General features: G+C 44.7%; 1 protein-coding gene across 1 annotated transcript in view; it reads right to left on the reverse strand.

Annotated features, from left to right (window-relative positions):
* Positions 1-6657: 6657 nt before the first annotated feature.
* Positions 6658-17371, reverse strand: part of HEPACAM (hepatic and glial cell adhesion molecule) — a 37071-nt gene continuing 26357 nt past the window's right edge. The window contains exons 3-7 of the mRNA XM_082200567.1: positions 16972-17253; positions 15252-15345; positions 13080-13153; positions 11539-11609; positions 6658-9581 (exon numbers count right to left, since the gene is read on the reverse strand). Coding sequence (XP_082056693.1) covers positions 9276-9581; positions 11539-11609; positions 13080-13153; positions 15252-15345; positions 16972-17253 — 827 coding nt within the window. The 3' untranslated portion in view covers positions 6658-9275. The remainder of the gene's footprint in view (positions 9582-11538; positions 11610-13079; positions 13154-15251; positions 15346-16971; positions 17254-17371) is intronic.

The following is a 17371-nucleotide window of genomic DNA, read 5'->3' on the forward strand; positions in this document are numbered from 1 at the left end:
TGCAATGGTGTTTTGTCTCTGACATACAGTGTGCAATGGTACGTAGTTTTTGACACTGTTTGGCAGCTGAAAGCTTATGCCAATTCATACTATATGCTTTACAAATTCAAAATGCGAAAGGAAAAGTAATAACAGGGAAGTATAAAAACATTTACAAATATCCTTTCCAGGTTTGGATGATCTCAAATATTTCTCTGGAAGAAAATGAATGGGTTTCTGGAATTGCTTTGGATAATCATTTGTGGAATTGTCCATAGATTTTGTGAATCATTAACAAATGTCTCGGTAACCAATGCAAGTTTTAGTGGATTTTACTGGTAGATGAGGCATTCGCCGTTATGGTAAATGTACAAACTTTTTCTTATTTGCCCTGCACTTTCTTATTTGTCATAGATTTGATCAGCCAAATGATGAAATTCTCTTCTTAAGCATCTGTGCTCTCCATTCTTTAGGTGCTATGTGGAAGTTGACCCCTTCCTTTGGGCTTTGAATGGCATTAGTTCTGCCTTTCAGAACATTTGCTCCTGTTTCTGGGTTTGAGGTTTTTTACTGCCTCCTGGTTTGTTTGTTTTATTCTGTTGCCTTCAGAAACTGCTTTGTATTGATCTGCCTGTGCTTTGTGGTGGCCCATCTAGGGCAGGATCTCTCTACCATTAAACACAAAAATAAGGAACCCACTTTATAAAAATATACAGAAATAAAAAAACAGAGGTTCAGGCCAGCATGCAAAGACACGATATATGGCAAGCAAAGTAGAATGAATTGTATTTGTCACAATGTACCCGCTATTACAAGGCATGCAGTACATACAAGCGGTACTCCAGAATAATCAAAATAAGTACAATATTACAATTAATGATCTGTTTTTTATTATCTCTGATGCAAGAAAATTATTGGAAGCGGCGGAGCTGCTGTAGCAAACAGGACTGGAGCCCGGTGATCCCAGTTTCGAAGAGAAACTCCTTTTTCACTTGATGACATAAAAGAAAATGGTAGCATCGCAAGCCAAACCATATAATGCAATGTAACCTTTCCAGACCGTGAGCAGGCTGATTCACCCTGTGAAGTTAACAAGGTCCCACATCGGGTACCAGTTGAGGTACCTGCTGCATGCTGGCTAGCAGAGCACAGAGGAAGCCCACTAGTGGACATTTATGAGAAGAGAATGTAAAACATCAAAGGTTTCTTAAAGAGGTATTATAAGAAACAGCCCAAATCAAAAGGTATGTTAAAGCCATGCAGCGTAATTCTGTTGAGAAGATCTTAATTTCTTGTCTCAAGAGCACCTTCTCAGACCCATACAACAGAATTAACACTGAGAAGGTACTCTTGAGACAAGAAATTGGGCTGTTTCTTGTCATTGTGATGATTACAATTCATTGTACTTTGCTTGCCATATATTGTGTCTTTGTATGCTGGCCTGAACCCCTGTTTTTTTCTATTTGTGTTTCTATCTACCATTCAAGGCACTCTAAGGCTTCAGAGAGAGGTCTGCCTGCGCTACTTTGAGATGGCAGAAATTGAACCCAGGAACTTCTACACACAAAAGCCTGCCCTCTGGCACTGAGCTTTGCCCCTTCCATTTGTTTTATTGTGTGGTTTTGCTTTGCTTTATTGTTATCCACCTTGAATGTGCTAAAAAAGGAGCCACAATTCAAATCCATTAATAAAATAAGTAACAGTCATATTTATTTGTTTCTTCTCTCTCTATTGTGCATTAGCATGGATTGCAAATTATCTTGCTCCTACTTCAAGGATGCTAATAAAAGCAACAGGACCTGCACTGTGCCTGGTAACAATACCAACATCTTGGTTTTTTTGGGGGGTGTCCTTTAAACATCTGTGAAAACATTTGCACAACTTTAAAATATATGTATTATTAATAATAATGATAACGTTTCAGAAAATGCAAATTAGGTAGGGTTGCATTAAAATCCTAACAACCTAAATTATCCTCCATCCCTAACATGTGATGCAATGCAAGCTAGATTTGCACTACTGAATGATTTGGGCTTGATATTGTCAGGAGTTCAGCCTACACTCGAGTAGGACCCTGGCAGAAACACATGCCCAACTGGCATGTTCTCTCCCTCCTGGTCGATCATTCGGGAGCTTCATGAGCTTTCTTCAGCCCGAACATCACAGCGACTGATGCCAACCAACACCAGCACGCTTAGGGATCCGCAGGGTTTGCGCAACTTGCATAACAGAACCTCAGCAACTCAGCATTTTGGCTGATCTACTTTATTTACATATAAACACACATGGAGCACTGCAACATGGCTCCCTCTCTCTCTAGCATCAGACAGCAAAGAAAAAAAGGACAATAGTCCCACTTCATGGAACACAGTAACACAAACATCCTGACTTCGTCACTTCCCACTCTGTGGAGCCAAAACATATACCGTCATGTGAATGACTGCAATCACGGAGCCAGGAATTCTAACAGATATGTGCAAGGCACAGCTTGGGAAAAGCTTTGACACTCCCTGGCCCATCTGCTCCTATAACTGTGAGCCCCTGATTTGTGGTAAGTGCCATGAATTTCGCACATACGAATGTATGAACAAAGCAAACGTCCACATATTCTAACATCCAGTTTCCCAGGGGCCAATCAGATGCCTCCTGGGAAGCCTGCAGCAACTAGTATTCAGAAGCATGCTGCCTCCATCCTGAGAGGTTGGACTGCACTGCCCATTAATTTGTGCAACATTGCCATCTACTGTTGACCAGCAATGACTGTGGTGAATGGGCAAGTGTGTGTGTCCAGAGCGGAGAGAAATCGAGTGCTGCACAAACACACATATATGGTGAATGGGGGATAATATTTAATGCACCTGATAAAGAAGACTCAGGTCCACAAAATGGTTACACCACAATACAGGTGAAACTCGAAAAATTAAAATATCGTGGGAAAATTCGTTAATTTCAGTAATTCAACTTAAAAGGTGAAACGCCATAATCATCACAATTAGAACAAATAAAGGCTTGACATATCTTGCTTTACATGCCATGAGTCTATCTCATATATTAGTTTCACCTTTTAAGTTGAATTACCGAAATAAATGAACTTTTCCACGATATTCTAATTTTCGAGTTTCACCTGTACATTCGTTCACTTCTAAGGTGCCACAAAAGGTACCTATCTCCGACACAAGATCTACCCACCTTGGAAGACTGGCAGATGCAACTAATAGACTACATGGAGATGGCGGAAAAGACTGGCAGAATCTGAGACCAGGGAGGAGAGTCGGTGGAAGAAGATTGGAGGAAATTTAAAATTTATTTGCAGAAATATTGTAAAATTTTTGAATGCTGATGACATTGAAATGAATTGCAGGGGTTCTAGCAACAAGGCAAAATGTAAGATTGGATCAATAACAGATAAATTACAGGATATGAATTTGCTGAACTAATTTGTAAAAGGGATACAAGAACGGGAGACGTGAGGAAGTCGGGAAAATAAGTTAACTGAAGATGAGATTAAGAGGGAATTTTTGTTTCTTTACTATATGTGTTTTCTTTTTTCTTTTTTCGTGTTTAATGTCTGTATTTTTGTATTTTGTAATTTGTATTTTGTGACTTTGTATTTTCTCTGTCTTTGTATTTTTTCTGAATTTTTTTTTATTGTTAAAATCTAATAAAATATTTATTTTTTTAAAAAAAGGTACCTATCTCCACAGTCGGAGGCAGTGATGCTTCTGAATATCAGTGGCTGGAAACTGCAGGAGGAGAGTGTGTTACTGTGTGCAGATCTTGCCTGCAGGTTTTCCACGGGCATCTGCTTGGCCACTGTGAGAAGAGAAGGCTGGAATAGATGGGCCAATGGCCTGATTCAGCAGACTGTTCTTGTGTTCCTGATCTTCATACAGCAGATGGCTACCACTCTGGGATTTGGCACTTACTGCCAAGGCTCGCTAGCAGAAAAATCCCTCAAACAAGGCAAAGGGAATCGCTTGACCTTTTCATTACATGCTGAAGTCGGCACAGATCCAATCAACCTTCAGTCTCGATACACCAACTACGTCATAAGTAGTGGCGTAGCGTGGGGGGTGCAGGGGGGGCCGGCCACACCGGGCGCAACATCTGGGGGTTAGGGTTAGGGGGCGCAAATCCACGGGTTAGGGGGCGCAAATTACTTGCCTTGCCCCGGGTGCTGACAACCCACGCTACGCCACTGGTCATAAGGATACACTAGAGCCTTTTGCACCACAGGTCTGAAGGCAGCTGGTCTGGGCAACTTTCAGTGGGATAATATGGACAATGGGGACAGGGTTAAGCATCTCCCTCGTTCCTCTGCTGCTTTTACACTCCTAGTCGTAGCCTCCCAAGGTTACTTTTCAATTTTAATAAGTTTCTCAAGGAAAGGTTACATGCCTAGTTCGGCCACTACAGCCACATCACACCAAGACAACTTAAGGCCAATTGGTGCCAAAGAAGGACAGAACTTTTTTTATGTATGCTACAACAGCAGCAAGAATACTCATTGCAAAGTATTGGAAGACACAAGATCTACCCACTCTGGAAGAATGGCAGATGAAGGTGATTGACTACATGGAATTGGCAGAAATGACTGGCAGAATCCGAGACCAGGGAGAATCATAGAATCATAGAATCATAGAATCATAGAATCATAGAGTTGGAAGAGACCACAAGGGCCATCGAGTCCAACCCCCTGCCAAGCAGGAAACACCATCAGAGCACTCCTGGCATATGGTTGTCAAGCCTCTGCTTAAAGACCTCCAAAGTAGGAGACTCCACCACACTCCTTGGCAGCAAATTCCACTGGCGAACAGCTCTTACTGTCAGGAAGTTCTTCCTAATGTTTAGGTGGAATCTTCTTTCTTGTAGTTTGGATCCATTGCTCCGTGTCCGCGTCTCTGGAGCAGCAGAAAACAACCTTTCTCCCTCCTCTATGTGACATCCTTTTATATATTTGAACATGGCTATCATATCACCCCTTAACCTCCTCTTCTCCAGGCTAAACATGCCCAGCTCCCTTAGCCGTTCCTCATAAGGCATCGTTTCCAGGCCTTTGACCATTTTGGTTGCCCTCCTCTGGACACGTTCCAGTTTGTCAGTGTCCTTCTTGAATTGTGGTGCCCAGAACTGGACACAGTACTTCAGGTGTGGTCTGACCAGAGCAGAATACAGTGGCACTATTACTTCCCTTGATCTAGATGCTATACTCCTATTGATGCAGCCCAGAATTGCATTGGCTTTTTTAGCTGCCGCGTCACACTGTTGGCTCATGTCAAGTTTGTGGTCAACCAAGACTCCTAGATCCTTTTCACATGTACTGCTCTCAAGCCAGGTGTCACCCATCTTGTATTTGTGCCTCTCATTTTTTTTTGCCCAAGTGCAAAAAAAAGAGTTGATGAAAGAGTTGGTGAAAGAGTTGGTGAAAGAAGACTGGAAGAAATTTAAAGATTATTTACAGAAATATTGTAAAATTAATGAATGTTAGAAGGATGTTGGATAAACTAAGGGGTTTCCAGCTGTAATGCTTTAGGAGATATGGAAAAAAAGGTTTATAAATGGGTAAAAGCTTAATGGTAAGGACTTGCTGAACTAACAAATTGAAGTGGAATACAAAGAAGGGAGGTATGAGGAGGTCTGGGGAAATAAGTGTAGGAAAGATATGTTATGAAAAATTATTTGTTTTTTAAATGTTTTTATGTTGTATTTTGTTTCTTTTTATTTATTTATTTTTTCATTGTTATATTTTTAAAAACTCTAATAAATATCTTTTTTTAAAAAAAAAGACAACTTAAGGATGGATAAACTGGAACATGTGCAGAGAAGGAGGACCAATATGATCAAGGAAACAGAAACCAAGCCTTATGAGGAACGGTTGAGGGAACTGAGTATGTTTAGCCTGTGTCAGGAGTGTGTGCAGGAGCCAGGCCCTGTGACCAGTAGGACTTTGCAGGGCTGGGGCCTTCCTAAATTTGTTCTGAAGAGGCAAGGCGCAACCGCACAGGTGAGGCCAATTGGTAACTCGCTGCACCTGGTGGCAAGAGCTGGGAAGGGATATAAGGTCAGCATTTCCCTTCGGCTCTTTGCCACAGCAACACATTCCCTGCCTTGCTGCGTTTGGCTCCTTGATCCTCAGACCCCCGACTTCATGACTCCCTGCTTCCTGACCCTCGGACCCCTGGCTTCTGGACTCTCATTCCTGCTTCCACCCCGCCATCTTGCCCCTGGTCCTGACGTCCTCAGCCAGGACTTCAATTGCCCATAGACTGGACCATGACAGCCTGGAAACAAGCAGAGTGAGAGCAGATACTACTATAGCCATCTTCAAGTATCTCAAGGGCTGTCACGTGGAAGATGGAGCAAGCTTGTTTTCTCGTGCTCTGGAGGTTAGGGCCCATACCAATGGATTCAGGTTCCAAGAAAGGAGTTTCTGACTTAACATCAGGAAGAACTTTCTGACAGTAAGAGCTGCACAACAATGGAACTCCCATGAGAGGTGATGGAGGTTTTTAAGCAGAGGTTGGATGGTCACCTGTCATGTACGATTCAGAGATTCTTGCATTGCAGGGGGTTGGCCTAGATGACCCTCAAGGTCCTTTCCAGCTCTACCATTCTGTGATTCTAAGACTTTCCCCCTGTGTGCATCTTTCAGTCACAAAAATGAGATCTCACATGAACTTTCTTCACTAAGGTTTAATGCAAAGGATAACTTATTTCCATCTGACATAATACTGCAAAGCCCATGTCTGCTTGATATTTCATTCAAGCTAATGCATGCCTCAGGGTGCTTCCTCCCAGGGTGGAGTTGGGGGAAATGAGCACTGCTGTGTGGTTTGCTACACTGGCCACTGCATGGCTCTAGGGTCAAACCTGCTCTTGATTCCTGCATCCCTGGCTTGCTAGCACAAACTGCAGAGTGATGCCTTCTTCCCCTTCACTACAGACAAACCCAAGTGTACCATGAAATAGGTATAAACAGAGACAAGTTAAACAGTGGTGGCTGGTGCCCATTGGAGCTGATAGGGCAGAAGGCAAAGAGCCCTATAGTGGGTGGATTCAGAGCAAATGACAGACAGAGCCAAGATTTGTCTTAATTTTCCTCGCTGCTGAGTTCTGAGACTCATGGACTAGCCTGGATTCATTTGAGTACATGAACCTGCCTGGAACTCTGTAAGCATTTAGCCTGGCATTACCTACCAGGGCTGGCATCAAGGCTCAGCATGCTCAAGGGACCCCTTCCAGGGGCCCAGGGTGAAGAGTCTCAGCTCCTCTCTGCAGCCATCCAGCTCAGAAATCAGCATGCACTGTGCGGTCCACACCGCAGGCATGCACGCACACGCAGAAGTAAGCATTCACACATAGGCTGTCAAATAAAAATTCCTCACCTGCAGTCTGATGGATGTGCGCACACCCACACCCAGGCCATATACGGGCCACCACACTTTCAGAAATGCCCCTCATGTTGGACTGTGACCAAGGGATTGCCACGTGCGGAGACCTTCAGTGATGCACAGAGTGTCAGGCTAGGACTTAGGCTTCAAATTTACACTTAGAGATAAAGGTCAATGGTTAACCTCTGGGCCTAACTGCCTCACAGGGTTATTGTGAAGATGCTCTCCCAAGTTTTTGGAAGAAAGGCGGGGAGTGGGGAGGATAAAAAAAAAAAGGCAAATAATAATACAGTCATGATTTCAACCTGACAGCGTGGCATAAAATCAACTACTTTTAAAAATAATATTTTACCTTTTTAGAAAAATAGAAGCTGCCAGTTAGACTATTTGTCCCAGTTAGGCTGTTATCGTCTGCTCTAACTAGTCAGTGCCACTCCCAAGTCTGGATGTAAATAAGAATGTGGGCATATGGGAACTGGCAGAGATTCTTAGGGCAGCACTAGGTTCTGTAGCCAAGTTCCTTCCCATCATCCAGCACCTGGTGCCTTAAAAAGAAACAAACAAACCTGGAGATGCCAGGGGTTGAATCTGGAACCTTCTGCATGCAATCCATGTGCTTTTCCATTGAGCTTTGTTCACCTCCTGTTCAGTGCTTGTAAGGTATGACAAATGCTTGGGATGTCCTGTGCAGAAGAACAGCTGAGTCGGGATTTGTTTGAAGAGGATTTGGAAAGCTAGGTACCTCTAGCCAACAGCCTGGGAACATTCTGAATTGCGCTGTGTTTCCTTAACACCCTTCTGAGTAAGGGTAGGACGAACCTGGAACTTGGAAGGTGTTCACATGCAAGTTTCACAGGGGACAACGGCAATGGTTTGTAGCAGCCAACTGTGGTTAGCAGCATGCCACAGGCTCGCAAGCAACTCATAATGAGCAGGAGGTCATAATGTCAAGTAGGAGTCTTACAAGGCTTAAAGAGGGATCCTAGCCTTGAAATGCAATTAGATTTAATGTTGGGGCATCCCTGACTACACTGAAGGCCACAGATAGCCTTCGAGACATGTGACTTGTGGATACATTCCCATTGGCTGCATTAGGGTAAAAAAAGGACCCCTGGACAGTTAAGTCCAGTTGAAGGTGACTATGGGGTTGCAGTGCTCATCTCACTTTCAGGCTGAGGGAGCCGGCATTTGTCCACAGACAGCTTTCTGGGTCATGTGGCCAGCAGGACTAAACCGCTTCTGGCGCAACAGGACAGAGCGCTTGGAAACACAGTTTACCTTCCCACCACAGTGGTACCTATTTATCTACTTGCACTGGTATGCTTTTGAACTGCTAGGTAGGCAGGAGCTGGGACAGAGTAACGGGAACTCATCCCGTTGTGCAGATTCAAACCTCCAACCTTCTGATCGACAAGCCCAAGAGGCTCAGTGGTTTAGACTACAGCGCCACCCGCATCCCTTCACCTTTTACCTTGGCTGCATTATCACCACCCATACAAACGTCTCAAAGGGCTTGGATGGAAACATCAGGCTTTAAAGCAATTAGTTGAGCATCGTTCCCAAAAGCAAAAGTTTTATCGACACCAGTGTGCTAACTCCCCGGGTGCTACAAATAGCAAGTTAGTGCCTTTAAAACGTATGTATGGAAGCAGGAGCGTTGAAACTACTGTAAACCATTTAAAGTGGGTCCATCCAGCCTGTGGAACACTGCGTGATTCACTTTTTTACCTAAAAGCAGAGCCCGGGCATCTTCTTTTGAATAGGAAACATGCATTTGCGTGTGCAAAAAAACATAACAACGCCCGGCGCACACTCACTGCTACCCCAGGAAACATTCACAAGCACAGCAAGGCTTCCTCGCTGCACACACACAGAGACAAGACAGATGCACACTGCCAGCTGCCTTCAGGCATTGATTTCCACAGTGCTGGCCTCCCCCTGCTGATCTCGAATGATGTGAACTCCAGCAGTCCGCACCAAGCGTGTGGTGTTTTGGGTGCGCCCTGGCGGGGTTGGGGACCTGGTAGGAGATATGTGTGTTCTGGAGGTGGCCGGAGACCTGGCTGGCGAGCGATGGTATCGACGAGCAGACCGAACAGGCAGTCCAGGTGATCTTCCAGGAGGAGGGGGAGAGCTGGAGTAGCTGGGCGGCGAGGGCTCGGCAGTGTTTCGGGACTCGGTAAGGGATTCCTCTTCAGCTTCTGGAGAGTCCTTGGGGAAGCAAGTAAAAGCAAGCAGCCGCGGTCAGAAGATGAGCATAGTACCACAACATACTGCAATGAACTTCAAAAGCACTTTGGAACTGGGCCGGCCCTACCATCAGACAGAGTGCTTCAGGAAAAAGAAGCACTCTTTTTTTTTACTGCCAGGGAAGGGGAGAGGTGGTTGTGCGATTATCTGCCTAAAGGCCCAAAATACTTTTTGTTTTTTTTTTACCGTGGTTTATTACGCACTTTGACTTGATAGGAGTATCATTTTCTGCTCCACCCCAGGCAGCAAAATGTCTTGGTTTAGCCCTGTATTCTTGTGCATGGCCCCAGAGAGGGGGTTTTGGGGGAAGGGGGGAATGGGTGAGAGCCAGGAGGCTCAGAGGTGAGGTGTGCCAGAAGGATAATAATAATAATAATAATAATAATAATAATAATAATAATAAATAATACAGTGGTACCTCTGGTGACGTACTTAATTCATCCCGGAGGTCCGTTCTTAACCTGAAATTGTTCTTAACCTGAAGCACCACTTTAGCTAATGGGGCCTCCTGCTGCCGCTGCGCTGCCGGAGCACTATTTCTGTTCTCATTCTGAAGCAAAGTTCTTAACCTGAAGCACTATTTCTGGGTTAGCGGAGTCTGTAACCTGAACCGTATGTAACCTGAAGCGTATGTAACCCGAGGTACCACTGTACTAGGACTCTGGGCAGGAAAAGCAGTAACTCCATGATATATGGAAAAATATTCTCTTTCCCCCCCCCCCATGGTAATATTATTTATATAGTGGTTAGACCAGGGTAGTCCAATATGTGGCCCATGGGCTGCATGCAGCCCTAGAGGCGTTTTTTTGGCACCCTTCAGCAACATTTGAAGCCCCTAATCTTTGTGCCACCTTCCCAGAGCCAGGTAAGCAAAGCGTTGGGTTTTGGGAAGGAGGCATGAGGATGCAGACAAGGTCCTAGAGTCCTCCCGTCTCTTTCCCAAAGCCTAGTTAGCACTTCCCTAGCTTGGGAAAGGAGGCTGGAGGGCTCTAGGACCCTGCCAAAGCCTCACACCTCACTTAGCCAGCTTTGGGAAAGCAGTGCAAGGACTGGAGGGGGGGCATAAAATTTTGGCCACTCCTCTGCCCCCATGCAACATGGCAAGCCATTGTGGTGTCTGCAGGTTTCATGTCAATGTACTCCTGTGGCCCACTTTGCAGGAAAAGTTGGTCTGCTTTGACTTAGGCAATGTTACCGCATGCACACACATAACCATCGAGTGAAATACGTTACTATTATTCCGATTTTGTATGCGGCACAGCAGCACAGGTTGTGGTCAGCCTGCGTTCAGCACAGCAGACAGCTGTAAAAATTGCTACCAGAAGATGTCGCTCATGAGTCATGGGAAAGTAACGGGCAGCAATTTAGCGAATGGGAAGCCAGTTCCTGAGATTAAGGACACCCTATTCAAACAGACAGGCATGCCAGAAAGTATACAGAGCTACTATAAAAATACGGACAGATGGAGAGCTATCCATGCACTTCAGGCAAGGCCCAGAGGACCACAGGCTGTCACTTGTGCAAGAAAAGAGAAATGACACAAATCCCATTTATCAGTAGATATATCAGTTGGTATTTTTTTAAATAAATAAATAAATAACTTGGTTCTCCACACATTCTAATCTCCCTTACAAGTCATTACTCTAGTATTTGCATATTATTATTATTATTTGTACACATTATTTGGGTGGACAACTATATTGCAAAATTCGTGGAACTGTGAATTTCAACGGACAAATGTGTTTGGGTTTATGTTTCATTTCAGAAAGTGCAAATTAGGTTGATTCCCCCTTGAAATGTGAACTGAATCAATTTTCTCCCTCGTCGTTACTTCACATTTTGCCCTTTGGCCTGAAAGTTATTTAATTAGCAGAGTACAGGGCTGAAGCATCCTCGAAGCACGACACTTGAAACTTACTTTGTCCTTCAAGATGTACAAAGCAACGGGATTCTTGCGTTCGTGTTCTCCACTCCTGGGAACAATCTCCACTGCATTAAAGTGAGAATGGAAATGAGTTATTCCTTTTCAATCAAGTCTGAAAAGGGGTCTGCTATGCGAGTGAGCATGGGAGAAAGAGGCAGGCAGAAGAGCCTTGGTAGATTAAACCAAATGTTATTTATTTAGAGATTTATGGATCCCGTCTTTTGGACTAAGGAACTTTAAGAAGAGCCCTGCTGGATCAGACCAAAAGTCCAGCCCCTTGGTCCCGACAACGGGCAGCTGAATGCCTTCTCTTATTACGTGTTCCCCAACAACCAGAGGCACACTGTCTCCACTGAGGGAGACCCCATTTTCCAGCTGACATCGCTAAGATCCTTGCTAAGCCTGATCACCACTCCACTTGCTGCACACATGAGGCTGTGCAATGGGACAGCGGAGCTCTGATCTTGCTCCAGGAAGGAGCAAGTGGGAACTGAGTGCTTATGTAACAGTAGCAGCAGGCATAGATTGTTAACACCACCAGGGCTGCAAGATGCAGCCTGACATTAAGGGCCCCATCCTGCACCAGTAATCTCCTGAAGTAATGCAGCAGGAGAGTCTCTGGTCTGACCAGGTCTTTGGCACTGGAGTCCTCCAAGGTTGGTAATGCTACACCCTCGGGCATCTTGTGGACATGTTTCTGGGGATGACCCTGCATGCCTTTTCAGCTCCTGAGTCCTCACCCCCTGAAAATGAGGAATATAACTTCAGCACTGGTGGGAGTTGGGGTCCGTGTCCACATTCCTGCTTTAGCCTTTCAGTGTAGGCTCCCCATGATCTACGATACAGTGGCAACTTGGTTCTCAAACTTAATCCAGTCCAGAAGTCTGTTCCAAAACCAAAGCGTTCCAAAACCAAGGCACGCTTTCCCATAGAAAGTAATAGAAAATGGATTAATCTGTTCCAGACTTCTAAAAACAACCCCTAAAACAGCAATTTAACATGAATTTTACTATCTAACGAGACCACTGATCCATAAAATGAAAGCAATAAACAATGTATTGCAGTCACACAATCAATCAATCAGTAGCTGAACTGGGTTCCACACAGTAACACAAACAAAAAAAGCGCCGCCCAAACAAAAATGCAAAATAAATAGCAAAAACAGACAGACCTCAGCGTAACACTCAAAACGGAAGTGTGGCACTCAAAATGGAAGTGTAGCACTCAAATCAGTAGCGTAACACTCAAAACGGAGCATGTTTGGCTTCCGAAAATAGTTCGCAAACTGGAACACTAGCTTCCGGGTTTGCAGTGTTTAGGTTCCAAGTTGTTTGAGTACCAAGGCACTTGGGAACCAAGGTACCACTGTATTCCAAATTGCAAATTTGACCCCCTGGCTCCCAGATCATGGCTGCTTTCAGACTACTGCCTACAACTTAGCATTGACAACAATAAACCAGCAAACAAAGCACGGCCAGTTCCTGGAAGACGCCAGCCCGAGAGTCAGAATTCAAACGCAGAGGTTCACAGTTTACCATCCTGCTTCAACTGTTCTTCATTCTGGTCCACATATTCAGAGGAATTTTGCTTCTCCATTTTCCGTTTGTTTCTAAAACAAAACAAAAAGAGGCATAAGACCATAAGAAAGTGAGAAGAGCCTTCTGGATTAGGCCAATGGCCCATCTGGTCCAGCGGTCTGGGATAGCTCAGTTGTTAGAACCTATGACTCTTAATCTCAGGGTTGTGGGTTTGAGTCCCACATTGGGCAAAAGATTTCTGCATTGCAGGGGGTTGGACTAGATGACCCTTGTGGACCTTGCCAACTCTACAGTTCCATGATCCTATGATTCTATCCTGTTCTTACAATGGCCGACCAGATGCCTGAGGGAAGCCCACAAGCTGCCCCTCAGAACCACAGTACCTGCAATTCCCAGCAACCGTATTCAGAAGCATATTCGTCTGAGAGTGGAAACTGAACATAGCCGTTGTGGATGCAAAAGTTTGCATGAGTTTGCTCAGAGGCTCCCTCACAGCCACTTGGAATGGAAGGAGGTCAGCCCTACTTGGTCCTGGCAGCCTGCAAATCAGCCCCACATGTGATCCTCTCCTAGCAAAGGAGAGTTGCCCAAAAGTGAGTCAAACTGTCATGTTGTGCGGTAAATGCAGGGCGAGAAACAGGTCAGGTAAAACAACCCCAGGCTGCTTTGTTAACACACTGTACTCTTCACAGAACCAGTCCGTGCGCCTCCTCTTTACACCAACTGGGACATAAGGGCCAAATGACACATCTTTTCCCATCAGGAGCAACAGCAACAAAAGCTGCGGAGGGGGGAATGGCCAGAGTGAAAAGGGTTAAGAAAACCTCCACCACTCTAGTCTTCTGCTACAGGTGGAAATTTCTGCAGCTACATTTTGTAATGGGAAAAGAAAATTACTGGGGGGGGGGGGGGGAATGACTATATACAACCGAGCATCAGTGCTCAAATCAGCTGCCCCAAACTCTCAACATTTTGTGTCAGTTACTGTTTGCCGATCAGAAGGTCGGCGGTTCGAATCCCCGTGACGGGGTGAGCTCCCATTGCTCAGCCCCTGCTCCTGCCCACCTAGCAGTTCAAAAGCACGTCAAAGTGCAAGTAGATAAATAGGTACCACTCCGGCGGGAAGGTAAACGGTGTTTCCGTGTGCTGCTCTGGTTCGCCAGAAGCGGCTTAGTCATGCTGGCCACATGACCCAGAAGCTGTACGCCGGCTCCCTCAGCCAATAAAGCGAGATGAGCTCCGTAACCCCAGAGTCGGTCACGACTGGACCTAATGGTCAGGGGTCCCTTTACCTTTACCTTACTGTTTTTAAGAAAACGATGGAGAGGCATCATCACATAAAAACTGCAGGAGCTTGGGGGGGGGCATAATTTGAGCACTGGCAAATGTCCTGGGTACATGTGCCCTCAAACACAGCTGTTCGTACAAGCTGTAAGGAATTTGCCAATGATAAGAGGACCAGCGGCTTGTAAGGACACTGTTTTAGCCAAGGCTGACTCAAACGCAACAAGCCCTCCATGGCACCAATTAGGCAGCTTGCTCTAAACTACAATTTTCAACCACCTGCACTATACATTTAATGCAGTATGGCTGCCCTCAGAGAATATTGGGGAAGTGTGGTATGTTAAGGGTGCTGAGAGTACTTAGGAGACTCCCTGTTCACCCTCACAGAGCTACGATTCCCACAGCAGTTTAAGAACCCCTTTTCCCAGAGAATTTTGAGAATTGTAGCTCTCAGTCGAACTCTCATTTCATTTCACTTTTCATTTGTGTACCTCCTTTCTATACAAAGAAACAACAACAAAATCACACACCTTATAACGATCTGATCCAGTTCAAAAATGCCATAATAAAAACATCACTTTAAAATAAGCAACTTATATCAAATAAAGTAATATTCAATAATCCATTAGAATATAATCAGCACCCTCAGCAAACCACATTTCCCAGGATTCTCTGGGGGGAGCCATGGTGGTTTTAAACAGTATGATGCTGCTTTAAACATGTAGTGCAGCTGCGGCCTTTGTTACAGAGAGAGAATGCTACACAAATCTTTGGGGAGGGGGCACAGGGAACCCTGAAGGTGCCTTTAGGTGTTGATTTACCCCAAATAAGCATAGAACATTTCGTTCAGGTTACAAAACACACATATAATTTTAAACATCATACTTCTTGGATGGTTTCCAACAGGCGCAGACGGTCACTAAGGTAACCAGAAGGAAAATTCCCCCGGTCGAAAGGATTATATAGAGGGAGCTCCTTCCTACAGAGACACAAAAGACAAGGCAGATGTTAGAGCAAGTTTCACCTGTTTTGCTGGAGACCTGCAATGCAAGATTTGGAGACATGCCCATTTCAGCAGATGGCGGTGTTCATGTACTGTTTGGCTAGGAAAGCGCAAACCAGGGAGGTTCATCTTTCTGTCCACATGCAGAGGGTCGCAAGGCCAGCTGACTAGCCCAGCTGGGTCGTCTCCTTCCAGCCGTCCCGCTGCGAAGACCCATCGGCCTCTGCTCCGATGTAAATCAGCAACCCAGGCTTCAAAGCCAGGGCACACTATCCCAGCAGATAGAAACTGTGCATACAGAATAGGTGTGAGGCTTGTGGAAGCATAATACAACTACGGATTTAGTAATCATAAATCAGGACAAAGAAACATGTCCTCTCTCTCTCTTTGTCTTCTCAGAGAGACAGGGAAAAGCAAAAGCTATACACACAACGGAAGTTCCCAGCAAGCTGTGCTGGTGTGTAAACAGGCATGTGACATGCAACAGTTCCATGTCTGCAACTAAAGGTGGAATGGAATTTTCCAACACTTTCAACATGAACTGAGTGGTATTTCTCCCCCACCCCTAGTTATAAGCAGCAGCACATAACACTTATTTTAACAGCGGTGAGAGAGTGTCAACTGCTCTTCCCACATCACCAAGGCAATGGGTCAAAAGGATGGGTAGATACCAAGAGAAAAGGGATTGGTTGTTAACCCTCTCTGGGAATTATAACACTGCAAGGGGAAGAAGGGGCCTCCTAACAACGCCCAGAAACCTTTACAGGTCCCAGGATTCTTTGGAAGAAGACATGGCTCTTTAAAGTTGAATGATACATGCTGCTTTAAATGTATAGTGCAGATGTCAATTAACTTCAATAGATCTACTCTAGCACTGGATAAAAACCTGAATAAAAAATCTGGAACATCCATAAACTTTCGGAAAGTAATGGAATGTTGGCTTCAGCAAGGCCAGGACATTTTCCGCCTTTGTTTCCAGTTCTGCTACATTTATTATTATTATTATTAATTTTATTTATTTATTTGGTTTTTCAAATTACAATTTTACAGTCACATATCCAACTTACAATGTAAAAACAAGATTCCAAGGAATCTCTTGTACTTCCCTCCTCCCCTTTGTGGGTCCTATTGTTAATCATTTCCTCCTGCGTCTTTTATGATAATCCAAAATCTTTTGCCTCACCATTGTGTCCAAAATTCACCATTAAACTACAAGTGAAATTCCAATCCTGCTAACTATTTTAACTGTTTGCAATGGTTTTTAAGATAAGTTATAAATTTCTCCCATTCCTTATTAAAATTTTGGACTTCCTGGTTTCTGATTCTTCCAGTCATTTGAGCCATTTTGGCATAATCCATCAACTTGATGTGCCATTCTTCTCTGGTAGGGACTTTATCTCCTTTCCATCTCTGGGCCAATAACATCTGTGCAGCCGTGGTCGCATGCATAAACAGTTTTTTCTGCTCCCTTGTGATTTCGGCACCTAGAATTCCTAAAAGGAAGGCTTGGGTTTTTTCACATGACAAGGTATATAATAATTAAGGCAGACCCAGTCTCTGGTTGTCCCTTCTGTGTACGGTATCTGCGTTGACCATACTTACTGTACACGGTAAGTTTTATGGGGATGCTGCGCCCGTTGCTGATGGGGTTCTCCACCAAACAACTGTAGGTGTCATCGTCAGACATCAGGACTCTGGTGATGGTCAGCACCTTCTGGTCATGGGAGAGGATCAGCCGGGAGTCATTGCTGAGGGGCTTGCTGTCCTTCAGCCATGTATAGCTGGGCTTGGTGCCATTTTCATGGGAGCAGTTCAGAGTGAAATATTCGCTGAGCTCCAGCACAGTGGAAGAGGCCAGGGCCACATGAGGCTTTGAAATTGGAACTAGGAAGACAAAGACAAAACAAGCAAAGATTAACAGTAAAGAGGAAAGTGAAGGAAATGATAAAACTATGGAGCTGAAAAAGCCCTAGCTCTGATTGAGGCCAGCCTAACCTCCTTG

Source organism: Podarcis vaucheri (genome assembly GCF_965113315.1).
Source record: "Podarcis vaucheri genome assembly, chromosome: 15".
Lineage (NCBI taxonomy): Eukaryota > Metazoa > Chordata > Lepidosauria > Squamata > Lacertidae > Podarcis > Podarcis vaucheri.